We start from the raw sequence: 25,232 nt of genomic DNA on the forward strand, positions 1-25,232 counted from the left end.
CGCCGTAGGAGTGTTTGTGTTGCCTTGGTACACAGTGGCAGGCATTGTCCTTCACAAGTTCTACAGCATAGCTGTAGTTGACTCTGATGAGAGGTTGTAACCTATCCTAGCACTTTGTATGTCAACACTATTGATCTTTTTTCTTTTAAGCATGTATCTTTAATCAAATGCGACCTGGATGAGAAGGACACAGAAGTCCACATTGCTATGGGGGAGCAATGAGAAAAGGGTTTTGAAGAGGACAGTGACATGTGAAAGAGTCCTGCCCACCCCTTTCTAAAGGCCTGTCAGCCTGTGTTTGTTTCCACCATGAATTAGCCCACTGAAAAAGCCTCACGCCCTCACAGGATACAATACTAGGAAGGAAGGGGGTAGATTAGAGCTGGTCTAACTAATGTTTTCTTCACACTGCACAAATATTTCTTACGATAAAGACCTGCTATAAAACAGGCAATACGCCACTTGGCCTATCCTGTCTCTAACTGATTGAGACAAAGTTATAGGCCTCAAAGCAAAGGTCTGGGGGCCTGTGTTAGGAAAATAGGCATTGTCTGTTTGTTCTTCCTGGTCACCCCTAGAGTAACAATACCAAACAAATGACTTCTTTGAGTGTTTAAAGGCACAGACAACATTCAGAAAAAAATGCAGGCCCAGTGGGTGATGGGTATTGATGAAGTGATATCGCAAATTCCCAACTGTTATAATTTTACACATGGCCTACCTACGGCTGTTGCTACAAGGTTTCTCCTTGTCCACTTAGAGATTGGGTCTGGAACAGGTGCTGTTGTGGGCATTAGCCCACTGAGACATTATTGAATAATTGTTTTATGACTGTATCTAATAGTCATATATCAATCCATATTCATAGATTGTTTTGTGTGAGGTTGGCAGAGTTTGCCAATGCAGTTTTCAAATAAATGTCAATGAACATTTTTTAAACGTGGCCTTGAGAATCAGATGGAAGTTTAATAGTCAGCTAATGTTGCCATTGGCTTCTACTAGACTAAGGGACTTTAATGCTTTGAATGAGTATGAATTACTGCACTCATTAAACAGTAATGAAACACTGCCCTTCAGCCAGTGTTCACCTCCCACACACACTTGAAAATTACTGAAGCAGGAAAGCGGGTGAGAACTATGGTAGGTCTGGTGCACCCCAGGTTGCTTGCTGACACCTTGGAGAGGAGAGTGACAGGTGTAGCCATCCACCTTCCATCAGTATTTTATGTAAATTTATTTCGTAACAAGGGGCACATTTTGTCCACTTTACCTAAAAACAGCAATTTGAGGTTATATCTTCATTGCTGACATTTATGTCAAAATGAAACCGTATTAAATTACTCTTTACAGGATAACTTGGGGGTCGATGCGATTACACAATAACACAGTTTCAATACCAAGCATTAAACTGATGTGCTGCTCAGAGAGTTTATAGCTATTGCTAATTTAAACTCTTGTCCCTAGTTTGGCTTTTACATTGTACATTTTGTCATACATTTTCTACTTGCATGGAAATAATAACATTGCTGGGTCCATAACACTGTGTTCAAACCCTTGCAACAAACAATAACAAATCCCACACAACAAGGCAGGATGCTTTTTCCCACTGAAACAAGTAAAGGCGGTGTAATTCCGCCTCAGTATGCCAAGATTCCGGAAGCAAAAGAGGCGGGCGTCGTCAATCAACAACCAGACCCGTCCCACAAACCACCAAGTGTTTGCATTATAGTAGCACAATTGTCAGTAGAGAGAAGGACAGAGAGAAAGAGAGAGGGAAGGAAGGACTATTGCATGCAGTGTTTCTGTAAGTTATTAATAACTTATTAAGTCACTTTTTGACCATCCTGTGGGTCCGCTCGCGCAACTCTACTGTGTGTTGTCCCGCCCTGCCGGTGTCCCTTTACACATACTTCAGTACGGCTCTGTGACTACCTTCACTACCGGCTTAAAGGCACAACAACTCTGTTCCCCCCATTCCGTCTTCGGAACTTTCACACAGACGGCGAGGCGGGTTAAAGGCACAACAGTCCCTCCTTGAACAGGCTGTGTAAAAGGGGCTCATGAGTTCGAAGTATGCCAAGCCCGACCCAGGCTCACGTTGTGCATGCATTACTCCGTCATCAATAACCCCATGACCTGAATACTGCTCCTGAAGTCAGATGACAGGGATCTCATGCAGACACCATAAACTCTGCACAAATCAACCATCCTGTCTTTGTAGTGTATACTATAAATGTGTGACTTGGTGGTCTAAACCACTCTGTCAAACTGTCATGTACTAATATCAGCTTGTAAAAAGGATTGACCCAGCCTACTGTAGTTACATTTCTTATGTCCTCCCATGGCTCACACTGTAGTATATGTCTTTACTTCTGCCCGTTTCACTTATGTATTGTCTCCCAATAACTGCCCCATTTCTTTCTTTGTGTCCTTATTCATTCTCGCCTCACTGTATTTATTTCTGAATGCTGAGATCTCGGTTTCCTCTCGCTTTAGTCCTAAACCACACTCCCTACTGCACAGATCTCCTGTCTGCATTCTTCTCCTGTGAGGTCTTCAGATCAGTCCCACGAGTGTTGTTTGACATGATAATCTATGCATGGAGTTTGTCTACATGAACATGACACATTGTCTATTTTGTTGCTGCATGTGAATGTTTTCTGGCCTTGTATCCCTCCTGTCTCTCTAGCCAGGAGACAGCCTCCTCCTTTGGGGAGGTCAGGGCTGAAGCTAGGTCAGGTCTGGGTAGGTGGAGTTCTTGGCTAATCTAGTGGCCGACGTGGAATGTTTGAGCCGGTTGCCAGGCAAAGAGGAAGGTTTTGATTTACCATTGCGTCTTTCGAGCAGCTTGTCGCAATTACTGATGTCAGCAGGGAAAGAAACAAATATGAAACATTTCTTCAAAGGGCAAGCATATCCTTCCCATGAGTTCATTCTTTCCTCGGGTTTCTCAAGGAAAAAGGGGGCAAAAGTGCAGCCTTTTTCTCTTTTTAAGGCCAGAGTTCATCCTGTTCTCTGGTGCAGGGTGTCACACTTTCAGTACACTAAATGGGTTGCAAAGTATCAAAACCGTGACACAGCATAAAGATAGATGTTTGTCCTATTAAAATTCTTAACCTCATTTGTTTACTGGATAGGAAGATGGATAACCATTAATGAAGCTAGTGACAGTCCTGAGCTTTGCCTCCACTCTCCAGCAGCACGCCTATATCCCTGATAAAACAGCATGACTGCTTTGTTTAACGCACTGCTTACATTTCATTTGCTTGCAGTACTTTAGATAATATTTCACGGAGCTCTAGTTTGCGAGCTCTGGTTGTGTTCCTCATGGTCTCAGCAAGCAGTGCCAAGTTTCCCCACTCTCCTCCTGGCTGTAGGTATCCCATGCAGAGGCCATCTGTCTCTCCTCCCATAATGGTAAGGGTGGAGTCCTCTTTAAGCACTCCCCCCCCCTTCTCTCCCTCCTTTCCTACTTACTCCCAAATGCTTACTGTAAAACAAACAGAACATAGCATGGATGGAGTCTAGTTTCTCTGTATGCTTTGACAGGCCTGGAAGCTGACACACTGAGATAGACAAACTATGTGCGGTAGCAGTTGGAGTGTCGTGTCAGGTAGCTTCAGTATGTAGAGCATGTTAGGGTGAAGCCTGGTCAGAGACACGTGTCTGCATGCATCACCACAATGTCATGCATGCCAAGCATGTTAGTTTACCATTCAGACAACCAGTGCTGCAGGAGGATTTTTTTTTTAGTCAGCATGACATCTATATACTTGTACCAGTTAAAGATATTTATATTTGCAAATGTATCTCACTGTCAAGTTTTTATCATGGCAGTATACTTTTAATATATTTTTCCAAGCAAAACAACCTGAGTAGCACTAGTAGGGTGACAACAAACAGCTGTCGTGTCAGCTCAGATGACCATGGTGTGCAGAATGCAAAACCCACATGGCTCTGACCCTGATTCTCCCCCCACACCAGTGCAGAGGACTCCGGCAGATGCAATGCAAACACAGGGTAACACAAGCACTGCTAAGCACATTATAGTAGTGTGGGCTTTTTTTAGACCAGGTCATGATTCAAAGGTGGCAAAAAGCTGTATATGGAACCCTAAATTATCTTGGAGAAATGGAATAATAATCCAAAAGTGACTTTCCCACATGTCTTTCCAAGTGAACGACAAATAAGGCAGGCTGAGTTATATTAAGTACTTTACTTTAACAGGTTAAATACAGTGCAGGACTGTACTAGATCAGCAGAGGAAAAAACAAACTGGAAAGCCCAAGTATTATAGCACAGCATGAAACTTCACAACACAATGCAACATGCATTTAGGACTCAGCAGCCATTTAAACAAAATGCCTGACTCTTACACACACGGGAGGACACACGTGTGTGTGTGTGTGTGTGTGTGTGTGTGTGTGTGTGTGTGTGTGTGTGTGTGTGTGTGTGTGTGTGTGTGTGTGTGTGTGTGTGTGTGTGTGTGTGTGTGTGTGTGTGTGTGTCCACTGAAATTACAGGGGACGTAATGGAGCACGGGGAGCCTCAGCCTCCTTTGGCTATATTCCTCACAAACCAAGATAGCATTGCTGTGGCTTACCACTCCCATTCATGCCAAAGACTGAAAATACCAGCCAGTGGACCCACTTTTATAAGCTTTACTCCATACACATCCGAGACTACGTACAATGTGGAAATTTATGGCTCCCAAATATAGCTTACTCCGACTGCAACCGTGTCAAGAAAACTGAGGCGCACTGTTTGAATATTTTGAATGAAATCAAGTTTTTACATTTTATCTGTAAAACAAACATTTTCGAAAGGTTTTATGTGGCTCTACTCCACAATTCACTTTTGAATTTGTATAGCCTCTTGAAAATGTTTAAGCGTACATAGTTCTCTATCAATGACTCATTTGTGTGATTATGCTCACAGTCTTGGATGGATTTTTTTTGTTTTCCATTCAGGGCTGTAGCCTTAACCTGTAATTAAGGATTTATTTCAGGTTAGGTTTGCAAGATACTGCATTCATTCCCACTAAGTTGGTTGTTTTTGTTTTCTTTTGCTACATGCTCATCTATCAACTGGGACATGAAGATGTCTATACAGCTTGCACATCATGAATACCGAATCACACTCCTCAGTTTCTTTATTTAAATGTTAAAGTTTTTGCTGTGACAAATGTCAGGCATTTGTTGTCACATGTTCATCTTGTCTTGACTTGCTTTTCAGAAATTACAGCATTTAAATAGCCATTAATGTCCAAAACCAAGTTTACATGCTGCATTACTTTACTTCAAAATAACTGTAATGTAAAAAACTAACTGCGGTGGGCTTCAAGTCAAATTAAGGGCCTTGTTAAAAGAGGGCAAAAAACCATAAAGTTGTTTGTTTTGTTTCATCTCCTTCCAGTGATTTTTTTATTTATTTTTTCCTGCTTAAAAGGTGCTCTGATGATTAGCAATCGGGACAGTCTGAGTGTCCTGTGGTGAAAGTGTGTTGCTTATTAAGAGGGAAAGCTTAGCACTCAGAGTAACCAAGATGAAGTCTGGTCTTTTTTTTTTTTTTTTTTTACCCCGGGAAAAACATATGCCAACAAATGATGGCTGCTAATGTGACTATGGGGAAGACTGTTGATGATGAGTGAAGGAAATGAATGCACGACACCGTGTACTGCATCTTGTAGAAAGCTAATCAAGAATGTAATTTTAATCGGAGCCTCCCTGCTGGCACATCCGAGCTACTTTGAATTCTAATCTCTCTTATAGCTGTCACAGTGGACCAGGAGAAACTCACTGTTTGACAAATTGAATCCAGATTTGGAGTCACAGACAATCTTCTTCCACCGCTACACACCAGAGAACAAAAACTGTAATCTCTGAATCCAATGAAGTGACAGTGTCATGAGAAATGCATTTTTCCAATTTAATGAAAGCTGCAATAATGATGCGTTGCTGTTTATCTGAATCTCATCTCTATCCTGTTCTCTCAGCAGGTGTGAGCAGTAACCAGGTGCTTGTGCCCGAGAAAGTGAATGCAGTGCTGGGGAAGAACATCACACTGAGCTGCAGAATAGAGGTGGGCTCCAACCTCACACAGAGCTCCTGGGAGCGTCGTCTCCCTTCAGGCACCATTACCTTGGCAGTGTTCAACCCCGAGTTTGGAATCTCCATCTCTCCAGAATACACCAAGCGCATCTCATTTGTTTCCCCCTCTGTACGAGATGCTTCCATTACCATTGAAGGAGCTGGCTTTGCAGATGTCGGGTCCTACACCTGCAAAGTGGTAACATTTCCTCTGGGCAATACACAAGCATCAACCTACGTTAATGTATTAGGTAAAGTATAGCTCTGTCACTTCCTTTTTCCATCGTATCGAGTGCTTCCTAATGCTGTCCTTTAATCCCACTTTTCAAAGCAGGACACTGTTGGTTGTGATTAAGCAAAGATAAGGTGACTCCTAAGTGTTTGCCCTGAAGGAACAAACTACTCCCTAAAGCTACCTGGCTTTTTAAATTACTACCTGGACACAGGCCATGGAAAGCTGTGTAGAAGCTGCTCTGGTGTGGTCCCTCTCATCTCACTCACCCCACTTTCATTCTTTGTGGAAAATTGCTATGTCAGGTTTAAATTAATTTCCCCATAAGGTCCTCCTCCACAAGGCCACTTACATACAAATCACAAAGCGCACATATTAATACTTGTTTGAAACATACAGACTCTCTCTTCACGTAGCAACAACCATGTAAACAAAGTTCAAACACTCCCAACTTGATGCAACTAGTTGCATGTAAACAACAAGTTAATTGCAGGGTGTAATACAGAGCGACTCTCATGACATTCACTTGCATTTAACCATGCTACATGAACGAGTTTCATATGTAGCAATGGTCTTAACACTACGATGTTGCAGCTGTTTCCCTCGAGGCAGTGAGGATTGTTGTTAGCTCTGCCCTCTTTATCCTTTGTCACTCATCATGAAATCATACCTTCGGCTGAGTAATTAGCATTCGTGAAGCTCTTACAGGCATTGAAGAAGCAGATGACAAACTTGGCAATCTGTGGTGTAAAAATGTATAATAAAAGATATACTTTTGGGTATCTATTATATTTCCTGATAACCCCAACAAAAAAATACATGGTCACAGTATATAATAAAGATCAATAAGCAAAAAGAAAACCTGTGTATCAACCAACAAACACACACTGTACCAAGATTTATATCTTTTCTTTATATCTATTTATTTATGTGAAACATTTTTAATGGGGATTCTCATTACCATTTTCTTTGTTTTCTCAAAACGTACATGTATATTCTACACTGTATGGGCACTTCTAGTAACCTCCTCTCTGAGGAGCATGAACGTTGAACTTTCTCTGTGGTCAGCGTATGTTTCAAGTCCTAAATTGGTGGTTGGATTGCACTCAGGCAGCGCTGAGAGTAGGAGATTGCACTGTAGGCAGTAGTTTGTTGTCTCCCTCCAGAGACTGAAGGATGATGACTAATGAGTGGTACATTAAGGGCTGCTGTGACAGCCACAGTGTCTGCAACATCACAGCGTTCAGCTACACCTTGCTCTCCTCTCTGAGCAGCTTCTTAGGCATGTTGTGTTCTTTTTTTTTTGGCTCACACAAACGCATATTCACACCCCTACACAAATACATGCTTCAGCCTACTTTACAACTCCGATGTATTTAGTGTGTGATTATGGTGGAAGTATATGTTCTATGGCAATTAGATACATGTCATGTGGGCATAGGGTATTTTTCTTAAAGAGCACACATCACAATTACAAGACCTAAACTTGTTTCAAAAGGGTTTTGAGAAAGGAAAATGTGGCTGCATCTCTAAAATATGGATGGATAACACGTCAGTATATGGACCATATATCCATGGTCCAGAGTGTGTATTGTATTTGCTTCAGTTTAAAACTACTTAATTCAAAGTTCCAAGTTTTGATTCATGTTTATACTTTGAGGTTTAGGAACAAGCACTTGACATAATTTTCATTCCTTTCAAATGAACTAAAGTAAAGCAATGAAGAGGCTCAAAGCCATAAATAATAGACCTGAGTCACGACACACATCATAATGATTAACAGGTGCAGTGGACATTGACTTCATTTCTGAAGTTACACTCTTGACACAAACCTTGTCTTGTATCTAATCATGAGACACCTTGGCTCAAAGCTTTCTCACTTTCCTTTGCATCCTTGTGTCTGCAGCTTCTCATAGACAAGGCCCAAGGATCAGTTCAGCAGGAAGTGTGTTACAGTGCGTGAGCCAAAAGTCCCCACCAGTAAGCAATAGGAAGGAACCAGGGGAGGGAAATATGACCCAGAATGTGAATGAATTAGAATGACCATTTGTTTTAAAGTGCTGAGAGATGAATGGGAAATTTAATGAAGAGCAATTCACTTTCATAAAAAGAAAATCTGATCACACATTCAGTCGGAGAGGCAGATTTGATTGATTTGATCTTCCAACCATGAACGGCATTCTTTTTTGTTTAAAATTGTCTGTTCATTCATGTGGCCAATAATGCAGCGTCCCTCATAAAATTGAGAAATCAGCACCAAAGAGAGATGGTTAAAGTTGCTTGCTCACCAAAGCAAAATCTGAAGAGGGTCATAATTTTTCTGTGGTGAGAAATGTTTCATTTCTCCTTTCAGTCTATTCTACTTCCCCCCCCCAGTTTCTGTGAAGTATGTGTCATGAAGCTATGTTTGACTTGCGTGATGCTATATGTTGTTCTGTTGCCCATCAACTATTGAGACCAGCTTTAACTAATGGCTTACTTGCAGATCATTTCACTGATATTATTGGCTTGCCATGTGTGGCTTCATTTGCACAGTTAGTTATGGTTGCTTCCCTACCATATCTTACTTTGAGCACCAACGTCTTGAATCACAGCACCCAAAATCTAAAACAAAAAGGATGGCTCTTTATTTCAGAACTGCAATAGATCATTACACCAAAGTGACTGTTTTAAATAGTAGAAATGGCAATTTATAGTTTTTCCATGCTAAATCTTACTGTAAAAATGTCCAGACGTGACGCACGACCATCCAGTTAAACCCTTTCTTTCTAGGGGTTCCCTATCTGACGTCAGTGTTCAGTGTGCATATGTGGATCAGTGTGTATATGTGGATGGGAAAGGGCCAATGCAGCCAGTTTGCTGAAGGGAAATCGTTAACCTTTCCCCTAAAGCATTTCCACTCATCCAGAGCGTTCCCCTCCCTTCCTGACAGCAACTCCAAATTAACACGTCTCTCTGATTTAGTTATTCTGAAGCTTTCGGCCAGCTCGCCTCTTAACATAGAGCAGCTACTGTTTATAGTCAGAGGCCTGTAAGGAGGGGCAAAGAGAAGTGAGTGAAGAATGTGAGGTGGATGCCTAAGAGCGGCGTCCACCCGCCCCTGCAGTGGGTACAGGAGACGCCAGGTTATTTTTGGAAAAAGGGGTGCCGGGAGATATTTGATTTTGTTGTTGGACCTCCTGCTCGACTGGGGAGCAGTGGGGTGGCAAATGTCTTAAAGGTGATGGCCTTGTCTTGTGGGTTAGGCTGGTGTGTACCGTCGTGTGTCTTTTAAAACTGTCACCGTGGTAGTAAGTGGAACAGCTGTTCTTTTAAGAGGGACAGAGATGGAGGAGGCGGTGCACTGCAAGACAAAGAAGAAGGATTTAGCATAAGAAGGAAATTCTAGCGATGGTACGTGGAGGGGTAAACTGCATAGCCAGTTTACTTCGCTACCCCTCCACAGCAGACCATCTTTTGTATTTCAACTGTCCTTTTTTTCCTCTTTTTTACAGATCCCTGTGTGTTTTTTAGGCCAGTGCAGCATAAGATAAGCTATTTTACTGCTTTGCACAACAGGTAGAGGGGTTCTGTTATTCTGGTCACATCCCTCTTGCATGGATCTATTTTGCCTCTCTGTTGAGAAAATCCTTGTTCTGTCTAAACCTGCAGTTATTCTCGGGAAGCCGGTATACCATTTTCCCAGCTCTGAAGCACTGAGAAGTGTACAGTAACTTAGCGCCTCATTTTCCAGTACAACACAGTCAAACACAAACACACCACAGTGTTGACTGCCAGTAGCCTCTGATTCTGCAACACTAAGGGTTTTTCCCCAAAGGCATATGCATACTTCAGGCTCTGCTAGTAGAACCATACAGTGGGACCAATAGTTTACTCTAACTCAGTCCATTACTATATGTTTGACACACAACAATAAAGATAGCTCAGTCTCCACTGAAATGCTTCCATATGATTTAATAGCATAGTTCATCAATTTTGAATGCATATATATATGTGAAATGGATGAAGTCAATATGCTCTTTCTGGCAGTTAGGTATACTAATGCCACTTCTGTGCATATAAAATATGATGGACATTATTTATTTATACACCTACACAAAAAGATCAATATTCATTTTGTAATCTTCTCCATTCTGTCATTTCCTCTCCCCCACCCCCCTTTTCTCTATCTCTCCGCTCTGCTCCCTTCATCCCAGTGGAGCCAAAGGTGTATGTGTCCGCCGGCCCCACAGCTCTGCTGGATGGTGGGAACGAGTCGCTGGTGGCCACCTGCATAGCAGAACGTGGCCGTCCCGCTGCTGAGGTATTCTGGGAGACGGAGCTTTATGGACGAAGTGAGAAACAAAGTCAGGATGAGCCCAACGGCACCACCAGTGTACATGTGCGCTACATGTGGCCACCGCAGAGCTACGCGCAGGGGAAGACGCTCACCTGTGTGGTGCGCCACCCGGCCCTGCAAACAGAGTTCCGCATACCCTTCATACTAAATGTTCAGTGTAAGTGCTGAGTTATATATAAAGCTCATGGAAAGTCCAAAAACAATGAATTGATCCTACTACTTCTACTAAGTATTGCCTGTGTTGCCAAAGCCTGATGCAGTTTGCTCCTCTGTACCATAGACCTCCATTGTTGTCCAAAAACTATTGACTGTCAGGTACAGGAGAAGATTTTTCTTTTCCCAATGTAATACAATTCAAATAATAAAAGGAGCACTGCTGCAAGAAGGCTGAGAATACAGTTGTTGTTTTTTTGGATTGGATGTTCATATGTTTTGCACACTGATCCCCAAAAAAACATCAGTGAGCCACATCATTACACTGGGTGACGATGATCATGGGCACTGTAGTTTACTTTGAGTCAATCCCACATTCAGCGTCCTGCTGCTGTAAATACTCACTAAATACGCACTAAATCGGTCCCTAACAAATGCACCATTTACATCTGTTTCTTTTTTAATTTTATTAAATTTTTTATTCAGGCATGGTTCTCTGAGAGGAAGCCTCTCTTTTGCAACTAAAATAACGAACATATAGAATATCAGCCCCCACCTCAAAATGTTCAAAGAGATAGAATTGAAACCATTTTTATTTAAAAAGGGTTTTGTGGCATCATCCCATCACCATCTTTCACCCACTGCAATGTTTATTTTGCTTCCGATCACCCTGGATTGTCTCTATGGCACTATGGCTCCTCAATTAATTGTGTAAGAGTATGCAGTTTATTGAAAGTTTAGTTATTATCATCAATAATATGAATTGTTTCTGAAATCCCTAAGATGAAAAATATATAATATAGCTGTAGTAGTGCAGCCCTAACTGATACAGTATATCTTATCGATATTTACCCATGCTGCTAGCTTGATTTATGAATAGCCTGATCACCACCTTTCACTCTTTGCCCATAAAGGGGCCATTTAAGAGTAATCTTAATGTTATAATCATTAATGCATACTTCCTTGGCGAGCAGTACTTAGGGTTAGCCTGTGTTTGGACTGTGTGAGTGCAGGCTAATGAAGGTATTTTATGAAATATTGATCAGGCCTCAGCAGCAACACAAGTAGCAGGGGGCTGCTGGGGGCTGCGGATGGAGACCAAGGTTAATACAGGAAGAAAGAGTCTTCCCAGCTCAATAAATCATGTCGAATGCAGAGGCAAGGGATTTTAAGTGCAAAAGAAGCACAATTTTGACGTCGAGCTGCGTGAAAAGGGTCAGTGGACACGATGAGCCGAGGCGTCTTCCTGTGTGCTGTAATGAGTTCCTCATTTGTCCTCCAAAGAAATCAAAATAAAATATATTGGATGCCTAAGTCGGTGTTTGCCATGTTTTATTACAGTGGCATGTGCTGGGCTTCATTTAGGCATTCTCCTGCTTGCCTTTGTTGTTGTTTTTTCTTTGTCACAGTGAGGCAGTGGAGTTTATTATTAGCTGCAGTACATCTACTGTCTGAGTGAGTCTGTCATTTTCCAACTTTCCACCAACCCAGGGTCATTTGTTTGTTCTCTTGGCTCTCGTTCACCAGCAGATCCTGTACCCATGCCACAGTCCTGCACAGGCTTTGTTTTTGTCATCACTCGCTACTGTGCTTATAATGCACGCTTTGTTACTTCTGCAAAAGCTCATTTGTCATCAGGCTGCTGGGATCACAGTGACTGATTATTGAGTCCTAGTCTTGCACCCTTTGAAATAAAAAGAATACATACATTCTGGTCAGCACGACCAAACCTATTGTTGTAGGAGGTAAAAGAATACCACCGCCTTTGAAAAAGAATATATATTTAATACACATTTTAACACCATAATCTTTTGTTTTATTTTGATTTACAGTTGCTCCAATGGTATCGATAATAGGAGCTGACAAAAATTGGTATGTGGGTCAAGAGAATGTGAAGTTCACCTGTGGAGCCAAAGCCAACCCACCTGCCCGTGACTTCACATGGACCAGGTCAGTATTCCCAAAAATTGGCTTCCTGTGGAAAAACTTTGTGGAGATGTGATCCCAGGGACTACAGTTTGGTAGATTTCCATCCTATAGGTGAGGACAGGTGCAGCAAGTTATGATCCTAAAACATGAATTGCATTTAAGGCATCATTTTGTGGACATTGTGTAAATTGTCTCCTATTAAATCTCCAACCAGTGCTTTGTTATAACCATTCATAAAATAAAAAACATAGATTCATACTCTGGTGTAGTAAGCAGCAACCACACTGGCTGAATGCTGAAAAAGAAATGCATTAATGCACTTTCTCTCATTGTGGCTTAATGTTTGCTCCAACACGGTATTGAAGTGAAGGAGAGAAGCCCTAAATTCACGTCTTAGTAGCCGATTGTGTTTTCTTCTAAGGGTCGGGTTCTGCATGGTAAGGCAAACTGCCGCTTGCACTTTAGCTACACACATGTAAACTTGGACTTTGGGGTCACTGGGATGATGCTACAACTTCTTTTAGGGGCCGTCAAAACAGACCCATTCTGCCAAAGTTTCTTGCAAATTTGGCAGCCTTCTCCGTCATGTCAACTCATAAAGTTTTTTTACATTTGTCTTCAGGTTGTCAGCAGCTAATGTTAAAGTATATGACATGATACTGTACTTTTTAGTTCGTGTGTTCAGTTTTTAAGTGATGATGAATTTAAATATGTTGTGTGCTTGTTTGTTTCGTTGATCAACAGTTTTGTGACAAACAGGCAAAAGTAAAATGTTTGTTGAATAACTAATGTTAGGAAATACTACATGACAGATGAGCTGCTGTTTTGTCCAGCTGAGTAGAGGGTGTAAACAAACGAAGAAGAAGCTTCTGTCTATAAATTACCTCCAGCATGACTTTTGGAGCCTGGACACCGGAGCGGTCGAATGCACTGCTGCATCCATCGGGACTCCCTGCTATAAATAAGATTCCAAATGGTTCATGCATCAGAGCAACACTGGCCTATTGGCAGCTCTTTGTCATCATCTTGCTTTGAAAACAAGAAATATGGTCTCATTTGTACTGACAGTAAAGTCTAGACAGCCAAGCTCTTCATTTCTTTCTCTTTTTTTTTTTTTTTTTACTGACGTTGAGCCCTTGTATTCACGTAGAAAGCTTTTCCCTCGACTGATGCGAGTGCAGTCGGCTGAAATTATCCCAGCCGTGTGATCATTTAATAGTTGCAACAGGCGTACGAATGGTAGAGTCAACACAACAAGCAGAGCAGTGACATCACCGCAAGTCGTGGATAGGTTTTTCAATTATACTTTGAAACATGCAGTAACAACATCACATTTCTTATTTCTTTGAGTCTTTGTATGCTGTACGGTACACTGTGAGAGTCACATAATGTTTTATTTCTGCACAGGTTGGATAGATTGATGCCCGAGGGTGTTGAGAAATCAAACAATAGCTTTGCTTTCACTCGCCCGTTGGAGCGCAATGACTCTGGAGTGTACCGCTGTATGGTGATAAACGACATCGGTTTCCGCAGTCAAGATGTAAACCTCTGGGTACAAGGTACGTTTCCACTTTTCACTCAGTTTCTTAAAGTGCTATTGGATGTTTTTTTTTTTATCGTCTGCTTACTTAAATACATTTCCTTTTAACACCTGAGGTTAAAATAGCAATCTGTGCCCTTTGACATTCATCGAGCCTCTCTGATGTAAGATTACCCTCCCAGTACGATTCGACACTTCTAGCAGAGCTAAGCCGCCATATAAATGTCCCTGCCCAGATCCACTTTCACACATTCCTGGCAACACAGGAGCACGGAGTGCAGATAAAGAGTATCAGTCCCAAACATTTCCAGTGTTGTGGTTTTGGCAACATTAGATTTTTCCGATAAGGAAGAGGGTGTTTACCCTTGCTGGTTCAGCAAAGTATGCGCCCATGTTGCCTTTTTTTTTTTCTTCTTGGTGTTGTTTAAGGTCCGGTTTCACAGCGGGACATAATGAATGTGTGTATTTCATAACGTTTGTTATTCAACAGTATATTGTACAAGCTGTTCTGTTTGAAATGTGATTTAAGATTAATTACAAAATGTCATGGATTCAAACTAATAGCCAGCTAGTTGAATGCTGTTGATTCACTGACATGAATCCTTGTCAGAAAAACTCACAGGACACTAAAGTACTCCCGTCTGCTTCCTCTGTCTGTCCATGCTTTGCTACTTGAGTTCATTATTGCAAAGTCAGGGGCGTGGATCCTGAGAACTCTGCATCTCTTTTTGTTTTCATTTCTCCTCTGCTCCTTTTCAATCCTTTTCCAAACAAAGCCAACTGCTGCTTTTGGACATGTGCTCCACTAACTCACACAAACCTTTTAGTTTCTCACTGTTCAGAGGAAAGCGCTGGGGAAGCCCCAAAAAAAAAAAATTGGCTGTTAGACTCAATCTGTGTACACGCCGGGTTTGGAGTCCTGCTCCAAACCAAAGCACAGCTGACATCCTGTCCAGCAATTATCTTGCTTCTCTTGTCAAATATTAAGACTCTGGGATGCGGCCTCTCTTTTCCACCACCCGTGGAGATAGCCAGGTTGAGCTCAGCTGTATTCCCTCCCCCCCCTCCGTGGCTGCTCGGTGTAGCTGTTTCACATTCCCTGTTGTCTGTGCAGCCTTGTGGCTTTCGGCTGCTCGTCGGATCATCAGCTACATGGTTGCAGATGCTCATCATAACTACACAAGTTTAAAATGTTGCGCTGCAGGGTGGGATTGATAGTGACTGACGAAGGAGACGATTGCCAGTACATCAGTTCACTGACCTTGATCCGTCTCCATTATCCTCTCTCATGCTTTTTACTTGAGCCCTGATCCCCAGGCTCACACACGGTGTATCATTGCAGGTAATTACGCTCTTACTCAGTTACACAAATTGTGGAAAATTATTACAGTTCCACGGGGGAATCCAGTTTTGATAACTAGTACCTAAAGACCGCGTGGAGATGCTGACCTCTATTAGTGCGAGTCCTATTGCTTCATAGTCAGGCCTTTGATGTGCCTGTGTAGAGATCGACTAGTGGTATCAGGCTGCTCTTAGCCCCAGAGGCTGCAGGTCAAAATGGAGACACTTATCCTTTCCTCTCCGACTCTGGCTGCTATCACCAACGCCGGCCACCGGAGGACAAATCAGATGCAGGAACCTCACATCGATCACACAGCGTTTCATCTTCTCACATGACTTCCCCACAGCAAGGCTTTAGAAAGAAAGGGGGGGGGGGGTTAATCACACTCTCTCAGATGCTCATGAGTGCATGTCTTCTGTCCTCCTATCCTTCTCTGTCTTTCTCTCATGTACACACACACACACACACACACACAGTGACATTTAACACTTAACCTCTTTCTGCCCCTCTCATTTCCTTTTTTTGCTCTACAGCACAGCTTTCAACAGATGCTTTAGTCTCAGGAGAGTCATGCCTCTGTTCCACACTGTACAGTGTTGCTATAAATTAATCTAAAAACCATTCACACTTGCTTTGCCAGTCGTTTCAGAACATAAATTGCGGTCTTTTTTCCCCTTCTTTATTTTTATGACTCCTCACTCCATCTGCTGTCTCTCCTCTCTGTTTAAATCTTTTCATCACACGTTCGCTCTGCAGATCCTCCCCCCACCACGGCCGCCCCCAGCACCACTGCATCGCTCCTCCGCGACACCTCTGGATCCGGCACGGCCGCGGACCAACGGATAGCCCTGTTTACCTCCCCGACCCTGGCATCCCTACCCGACGGCAGCCTGGGCACCATCGTCGGCGGGGCCGTAGGCGGCGTTTTATTCCTGATTCTCTTGCTGATCCTCGGCGGGGCGTGCTTCATGCGACAGCGCAGGACCTTCCGAGGAGACTACTACACCAAACAGTACCTGGGACCCTCGGACATGCAGAAGGAGTCCCAGCTGGACGTGCTGCAGCCGCACGAGCTGCAGGAGGTCTACGGGGACAAGACGAGCAAAGGCAGCCAGGATCTGAAACCCAAACTGGGCGGAGACATCATTTACCCCGACCACATCCCCGACCACAAGGATAGGGACGACTGGGCTGACAGGGGGGAGGTCCACAGGGGCCTCAAGGAGGGAAACTACTACCCAGATCACTACAACACCCAGAACATGCACCCCTGCGGGCCTCCTGTGCACAGCACCATAGTGGCCAACGGCTCCCCCTACCTCCCGGAGGACTGCTATGACAATGGTACAGACAGCGACTACGTGTCCCACATGGACGGATCTGTGATCTCACGCAGGGAGTGGTATGTTTGAGGAGAAGAGCCAAGGGAAGAAAAAAACAGATGAAATTCAAACGACTGACTGAGAATGATTTAACAAGTGACAGATGAATATCGTTAAAAGGTGTTATTTCAGTTAAAGGATGAATACAATTTCTCAGCTCAGTTACACAACGAGCTCTTTGAACAATACTGCTCTGCCTTGATTGTAACCACTTAACCTTAAGGACATGTATGTGGATTGTATTACACTTTTGTATCTTTTCAAGGAGCTACAAATACGTTGGAACGCCTCAGTGATATTATCTGTGGCTGGTATTATCAGGCTTAAGAGGCTTTGGCATACAGTGAAGTTTGGACGGATGTGAATGAGGTTTTTTATTCTGCTTGTTTGTGTCTTTAACATAGGTCAGGTGTTCAGACCCTTGTTAGTGAAGTATTTATATCCCTGACCGACTGAGCTCTGCTCTCATAAAACCTTCCAACTTCTGTGGCATTTTTCAAAAGGGTCTCTTGATTGCTTACGGCGTTTTCATACTGTTGAAATGTTTATCATGGCTGCAACCAGTATTTAAAGCAAATTATATTGCATGTGTTGTTTAAAAACAAGATGTATCATCAAGTAAAAGGGAAGGTTTGTCAGTCACGTGATTAAAAGGGAGAATTACACTGACCAACAAACTGACTGATGCTAGTACATTACAAAGAAAAACCTCTTGTAAACCTCTGCTTAGTTCTCCAGTGGCTTTCTCAAACTCGGCATATCTGCAGTCAATTATTCAGCCTGTCAGCTGACAGAGAGAGGCCACTCCCTGTGGAAGTACTTTTACTTTTAGCTTCAGTTCAGCTTATTTATTTTACAGATATCTCTCCCCTGGTTACCGTAGTGACAGCACGTGTGGTTAAATACTGCAGCAAACACTCGTTGAGCAGCTACTTTTACAAGAGGAGCAACTGGTGAATCTAGTTAAAACAAATTTAAAATAGTCCGCCAACAAAACAAATGCAGAAAATTACAGTTGTCATGCTTTGTAGGTGCATTTGTGATGAACGATTGCGTTCAGTGCTAACTGCAGTGACAAATACTTTCCATTTCCTGTGGTTGCTTCACAATAAAAGCCACCCCGAACTGGATCACATGCATGCATTGTTTTCTCTGAATCCCTCAAGTTTAGGAAGGCAATCTAGTGTTAGAATGGTAGACTCTGCCATTACTAATAAAAACTAGAGAGAGATAAATACTCCAGAAAAAAATGCCAATCATAAACCGTATCAACAATGGGTTTTTGTTGGGTTTTTAATGAAAATCTGAAGGTTTATAACTTTACCAAATACACTATTATCATTATTGAAATGTGTTAATCCAGTCACTTCCTTGCAGTAAAAAAAAAAGCACAACTCTGTTATTACCGTAAACATCAAAGGAAGCCTACAGGGCTTTGGCCCTCTCCACTTAGCCATGATAACAGGCTGCATCGCTGTCTTTCCCATTTTCCCTCCTCTGTATCCTCTGATTTCTGTCTGCACACAAACACCAATTGGTCATTATAGTTTTTATTTTAAACGTGGGATCAAAGCAATGAGTTATAAATACCAGATGTGACTATCGCAGCTGTCATCATCGGATATTATGTGGCTCCATAAACCACCAACAGTTTCGCTGCTCCCGCTCGACACTCCGCGCTGTGATTCATGATGGTAAATAAGCAACAAAAAAAAGGTCAGAGTGCACAGAAAAAGAGGGCACTGATAAACTGATTCCTTAGCTTTAGTTTGTATGTTTGAAGTATGATTGCGCGAATACCTCGCAGCCCAGTTGGAAACATTGTGTGCGGCTGACATCACTACTGATCACAGAACAGGCTGTAATATTGGGGTTTGGCTCCTCAGTCTCTCCTCTGAGGATATACAGCAATCATGGAAACTAGAAATTTAATCCATGAGTGAAAAAATCTGTAAGAACCATGTAGGTTAGAGCTGTCTGTGTAATGGCTCCCCAAGGGATTTTATTTCCCCGCTACAAACAACAAACCCAATGACGTTCAGTTAAAACAAAAGAGTTGACATCATGAATGATCTCATCTCTCACTGCTTGATTTGACCTTACTCTTTTCCACTTAGAGATTCAGTTTTTTTTTTTCCTCAGGAATGATACATGGATCAAAGTGGATTCACATGAAAGGGAAAGTGTAACCCTTTTTGGAAAGATCCCTGTTTAGTCAATCAGGGTGTTTGTTGCTAGAAGAAGGAACCATATTTGTGTATTACAGTCAGGACGGGGGGTTGGGTATTTTCTGAGGTCTTCTTTCTTATTGGGGTTTTATAGATTGTGGGTGCACATTTTCTCTTTATTTTCTTTTATTCTTTTAACCCTTCACCCTGGTGTTCCCATGCCAGGGCTTTGGTCGAAAGGGTTAGATGTCTGAGAATAACCTACTTTAATCTGGCTCTCACTCTCATCGTCGCGCACACGCACCCAGCCGCCACACATCTGCCACTGCAGCCCACATTCAAAGAGCAGTCCTCGCCTCAAACCTTCATCTTTTTAATTAACTTCTTTTTTTTTTTTTTTTTTTTTTTTTCTTTTTACTTGGCAACTAAAGTGCTCAAACTCGGTGATATATACACATTTTTCATATATGGCTGATTCATGGCGGCCAACTTGTTTCTTATTCGCTAAAGTCGCTCCATGCAAACTGCTGTCTCTGCTCTGAAAACCATCTTTTTCTTTCAGTCTCCAGCAACTGTCTGACAAAAGCAAAATGTGCTGAAGTGATGAATGTTTTGTAAAGTCCTTTATCCTTTTGGATCACTCACCAACTGGTTGCATGTATATTAAGTTATTTGGTACCTACTACGTTCATTATTTCTCATCACTAATGTTTATATACATGTACATAAGGCTAATAGGTTAGCGTAGGATTAGCTGTTTGATTTATATGCTCATGTAGTTTTTTCTGGACTCCCCTACTGAATAGTTGGTGCCTTAGACGGGCTGAGCAATGCACAGAAACTTTGAAAAATGACAAGCATTAATATAAAGGATATTGATATCCTTAAAGAGGAGGACTGACTGGTCCGTTAATACATGACATCTTCCATCTTGATATTTAAAATGATCTGTTATCAAGACATCAGAATAGACAAGGTTAATTGTCATGCCTTATACACTTTGAAAGGACACATGTAACAAGTTTGTTACTGAGACAACTGTATTAAGTAAAGTTTCACTGGGAATTTAGGCCAGCCGGATACATAGAAAATATTGTCCTGTAAATATGCTGGCTTTTTTTTATTATTATTGAAAAAACAATCTTATTTTTTTGTATGAGGTCTGTGATTTTCACAGAGTATTAGTTTATCTGACGTGTGTTGGAGGAGCTCCTGTCTCATGATAACGTACTGCATTTTCTGTTTGTTCTGGAGAGTTTTCTGACCAATTATTTTGTATGTTGTTGTTTGAATGATTTATGTCTCACAGGAATCAGAGATGAAAGTGCGGTAGATTGTATTCTGTTCCTTTGTTTGCATTAAAAGACCTTCATTATTGCACTCAAATGTGTCCTGGGATTCTGCTTTCAGAGAGGACATTTTTATTTTCCTTTATGAAGTTCTTTAACTTGCATCAGTTTTTTTTCTTTAGATGAATACTGTGTTAATATAATATTTTAGTTGGCCATATATCTATTGAAAGCTTTCCAGATAGATACAGGGGAGGACTAAATTACACAAGGCAATTTACAGTATATGAGCTATGTAACTAGCTCGTAGTTTGTAGTGACAATAAATACTTGCAAAACATTGTTACAAAACATTTACCTTGGAAAGACTGGTCGACAAAACAGTCTTACCACAAGGTCCATTTAGTAGTGTAGCTGTTCTGGAGCTTTCAATCATATCCCACAAACCTTTTCAGCAGATGGAGTTTTCCCAGTTGTCATTGATTTTTAGGTGCTTAGTGTATGTCATTCAAAAAGTCAGGAAAGCTATACTAAATGGACCTCTCGACGAGAAGTCCTTAAAAAGTGCTAAAAAAAGGACATTTCAACATCAGCAACTGCCATGAAAACTGGGCAAACTAAAGAAGATCTTGTGATACAATCGTTAGCTCCAGAACGGCCTCTGATGGACCCTGAGCTGAGATTGTTCTGTCGAAAAAAGATTTTAACGTCACGACAACAATCAAACTGTTAGTCTAATAAATACAACAAATCTTAACTCAACTTCCACTTACTAGATTTCTTCCAGGGTTTTCAGCTGCATCTCCTGAGTAGCATTTTGTTTCACTTACAATCCCTTACTAAGCAAAGGAATCCATTTTGTAATTCTCATTCTTTCATATATAAAGTGGCACACACAGTATGTTGCTTTAGCTAAAGTTGAAAACAAAATTCAATTATTTGGTGGTAAATGTGAGGATTTGCTGTTTTTTTTTGATATCGCTGTAATGTGAATATCTTTGGGCTGTTTTCTGGACGAAACAAGCAAACTCAATACGTCACCATGGAACCTGGTAAGATGTGATGGATGCATTTAGACTAAATGTTTACTCAGTTAACTGGAAAACAAAGTTGACAGATTGATAATAAAAAGCAATAGTTAATTGCAGGGTTTGAAAACTAAAAATGATTGATAGATAGATAGGTAGGTAGGTAGGTAGGTAGGTAGATTCTTCTCTGCCATACAAAGTATGTAGGTAAGATGTTTCAGTCTTTTAGCCCAGTGGCCATCAGTCTCTGTCACCTTCAGCCTCTTCCACTGTCCACACCTGTGATAGGAACTAACTGACCCATTTCACACAGCTCTCCATCCTGTCTAACTCAGCACCCTCTTCATCACCGGTTCATAGAGGGAAGCGAGTGAGGCTCCCATTTTCTTTCTGTCACACCTGCATGGGCCAGACGGCTGCTGACCACCCACAACTCCCTCCTGTCATCCATCAGTCCTCAGAGAGTTAGATGTCTCCTTGAATATTGTCAACTTATAACACTGATATTATGCCCTCAAAACATTTACAAAGGAATTTACAATGGCACCCCTAATCCAAGCCCTTCCACTCTAAGTGCCTGTGTTTAATCCCCAGTGTTAACCTGGCTTTGGAGGTGATAGGAACACTATCAGTATGTGTTTAGCAAAGTGACAATCGCCCCCCCTCTGGTCCAGATTAAGAGCAGGAGGAGAAACCAGATACCTAATCTCCTGTGGCATGTTGGACAGAAATCTCCCTTCTTGGACTTCACTTTCATCACTTGAGCGGCCACGTCGCCCCAGCCCAAAAGCACTCACTTTATTGTCATGGTGTTGCCTGACTGGGATGACCCCGGCCTAATCCATCACTGCTACCATCTGCATGTTTGTGCAGGCAGCGTGGGGTAAATAAGGCTTTGTTGGTGGGCTTGGGTTACCTCTCCTTTTTTCCTTTCTTAAGTCTTTGGCAGATGTCTGCAGGGGCATTTTTCTCGCACTTAATGAATCCGTCAGCAAATGTGTTTAGTTTAGTTTCCTCATAAAACAGCAGCGGGTCCTTTCAACATTCTTTAAGACCCCACCCAACGATGTTAAAGTCAAGAGGGGTTTCTGCATCAAGCTTGAACTTTTAGAAACTATTCTTGTAAAAATGGCTGTTTCCTTCTTCGCTGCCAGTGTACCGGCGGTGTGGTTTTCTTTTGTCACCTTTCATGATTTATTAATGCATTCACACTGGAGAAATAAAAAGAGAGGTGGCCACTTCTGTTTTGTGCTCCTACCCTCCTCCTCCTCCTCCTCCTTCTCCTCCTTCTCCTCTCTAAAAACACTGATTGTTAGCTAATGAACACGAACGCAGCACCGGGGAGCTCACTTCAAAGGCCACAGCTGACTGAGCTCAACAGACAAATTGTTTGAGCTCATGGGTTTGGAAATAATGAAATGCTGCAGAGGGTGGGAGAGTGCGGAGCAGTTACAACAAAAATGTTGTCACATGGCCTGCGGCCTCGCTGGCCCTCTCCTCCGTGTGAAGTGTGTGAGGCTTCAGGGCAGCAGCCACCTGTGGATGAGACAGTGGCGGCGAGTCCCGGTCTGTTTCAGTCAGACGCGCTTGGTCCCTTTATGAGAGAAGAGTGGGAAGCATTAATTTCATTAATTATTTACTTATCATATACCTGCTCAGCACCAAACAGCAGACACACGTAGTAACTAGCTGATGAACATAGTGGAGCATTTAGTTGCTAAAGACACAAACGCTTTCTGCTGAGGAACCTCGTGTTACACCATCAGACAGCTACTAAAAGGATTATTGAGATTTTTTGACAACAATTTTATTTTTATACAACGTCCAATTTCCAAAACAAACAGTAAAATGAACCTTTCCATTCCTCTTTCAAGGTTTGTAAAAAAAAAACACAAAAATGGAGCTAGAAAAAGCCGGTGGCCTGTGCTCTGTCTGCAGACTACTGCCTTTTGTGTTTTACAAGCCAAGTGAATGGTTTTCATTGCGATGTACTGATGTACAGTGGGAGCATTGAAACGATGCAGTGTATCACAGACATGACAGAATATACAAGCTGTCTCAACTATCTGCTTCATGCTGCAGTGTTGAAACCACTTCCTGTAGTTTTTTTTTTTTTTTTTTTATCACATGCAAAAATACTTCAATAAATCAAATGTTTCTGATAAAACATCTCACAACAGCCAAAGTGAGAAATAGCTCTTATCTGAATCATGACTTGTTTATAAACCCTCCTACATGCATCACCTATAAGCAGGGAATTTGACTTGTTTGCAGATTGAATGGCGAGAGGTTGGGCACCGTAACAAAACCCTCTTTGTGCAGAGACTCCTCTGAGACCCGAGAGCAACGACAATGAAGGTTTTCAGGGATGAGCCACATTGTTGCTCTAGATTGCACTGAGGCCCATTCACAGATCAGATCCTGTGTTCCCAGCTCGCTCTGCCACCGTGGAAAAGCTTGCTGCTCTGAAGCGCTGCGTTTCTCTCTGCTGACTCAGAAAGTTTTCCAGAGACAGTTTAAAGAAAACTACTGAGAGCAGCATATCTTATTGCACAATGTGAAATTAAACTGGAATGATAGAGTGGTTTTCTCTGTGGCCTAATAAATAAGGTGTAAGCATACAGATAGGGTAGTGAGGACGGTAACAAAACATCCATAGGATCGTTCTTCCTTTTGGCAGACTGACCATCTCTGCCGCCCACTACTGTAACAGGCACCTTTAAAGATAAAAACATGTTGGGAGTGCAAGGGGTAGACAGTTACATGGTTTTACAAATGAGGCTCTGAGTTTTTCTTATGGATCAGGTACTAATTGGGCTCATGGCATGCCACAGGCTCTGATCAGAATGGGTGGGCAGCCATCTTAGTGGGCCGTGACAGGGAGACCCCCACATCCCCTAGCATTGTTCTGCAGTGCTGGAGCAGATATAATCTCCAGTGAATTTTAATCCCAGCAAAACAATGCAATGTTCCCTGGGAAATGTTCGTAGGCTGTATAAAAAGGAAACAACACACAATTGAATGGAGCAGGCTAAAGGAATGGACTGGACCTGCAACTTTATACATGCCGGAAACATATGGGTGGCGCCTGGAGGAAGTTTGCATTGTGCATTTAACAAGATTTAGGACAGAAACATGGTCCACGCAACTACGCAAACGCAAGGCACGCAAGTACGCGAAGGCGAGTGCACAAACACTGACGCTTCGAGCTACGGAAGATCAATTTGACGCATGGCTGCGTTCTGGAATGTGTCACCTCAAAATTGTAACGCAACGCAAGCATCATTTAGGGCAGTGGTTCCCAACCTTTTTTCCTTGACGCCCCACTCATGTCTAAGAAAAGCTGAGCCCCCCCCCCTAAAACCGAAGTTGAGGTAACTCTCAAGATAGAGCCTTACTTTCTTTTTTGATACAGAGGAGTTATCAGCACTGTTACGTTTCTCCACCATGTTTTATTCATAAAATAGTGATGCCGTGGCAGGAAAAACGAGCATACAACACAATATATAGTTTTCATACAGACTTTTGTATACATTATATATTCTAGTGTATTATCATAATTTGTTTAACATGTGCAAATGTTTTTTTTTTACCTCAACCTCAAACCAGATAAGGACTTGCGCCCCCCCCCCGTGATCTTTGCCGCCCCCCCTGGGGGTGCCCGGACCCCAGGTTGGGAACCACTGATTTAGGGTAAGCCATTCAGAGGCAGTATAGGGCGGGTCATGTCTTTGCACGTAC

General features: G+C 42.2%; 1 protein-coding gene across 2 annotated transcripts in view; it reads left to right on the top strand.

Annotated features, from left to right (window-relative positions):
* The window catches only part of nectin3a (nectin cell adhesion molecule 3a), a 31,324-nt gene extending 10,764 nt beyond the window's left edge, over nt 1-20,560 (top strand). Inside the window, exons 2-6 of one of the 2 annotated variants that reach the window (XM_039784278.1) lie at nt 5,996-6,340; nt 10,518-10,817; nt 12,646-12,763; nt 14,150-14,301; nt 16,381-20,560. In XM_039784278.1, the coding sequence (XP_039640212.1) occupies nt 5,996-6,340; nt 10,518-10,817; nt 12,646-12,763; nt 14,150-14,301; nt 16,381-17,036 (1,571 nt within the window). In that variant the 3' untranslated portion in view covers nt 17,037-20,560. The remainder of the gene's footprint in view (nt 1-5,995; nt 6,341-10,517; nt 10,818-12,645; nt 12,764-14,149; nt 14,302-16,380) is intronic. The other variant, XM_039784285.1, reaches the window with a different exon arrangement.
* The last annotated feature ends 4,672 nt before the right edge of the window (nt 20,561-25,232 follow it).

This window comes from Perca fluviatilis, chromosome 2 (genome assembly GCF_010015445.1).
Source record: "Perca fluviatilis chromosome 2, GENO_Pfluv_1.0, whole genome shotgun sequence".
Lineage (NCBI taxonomy): Eukaryota > Metazoa > Chordata > Actinopteri > Perciformes > Percidae > Perca > Perca fluviatilis.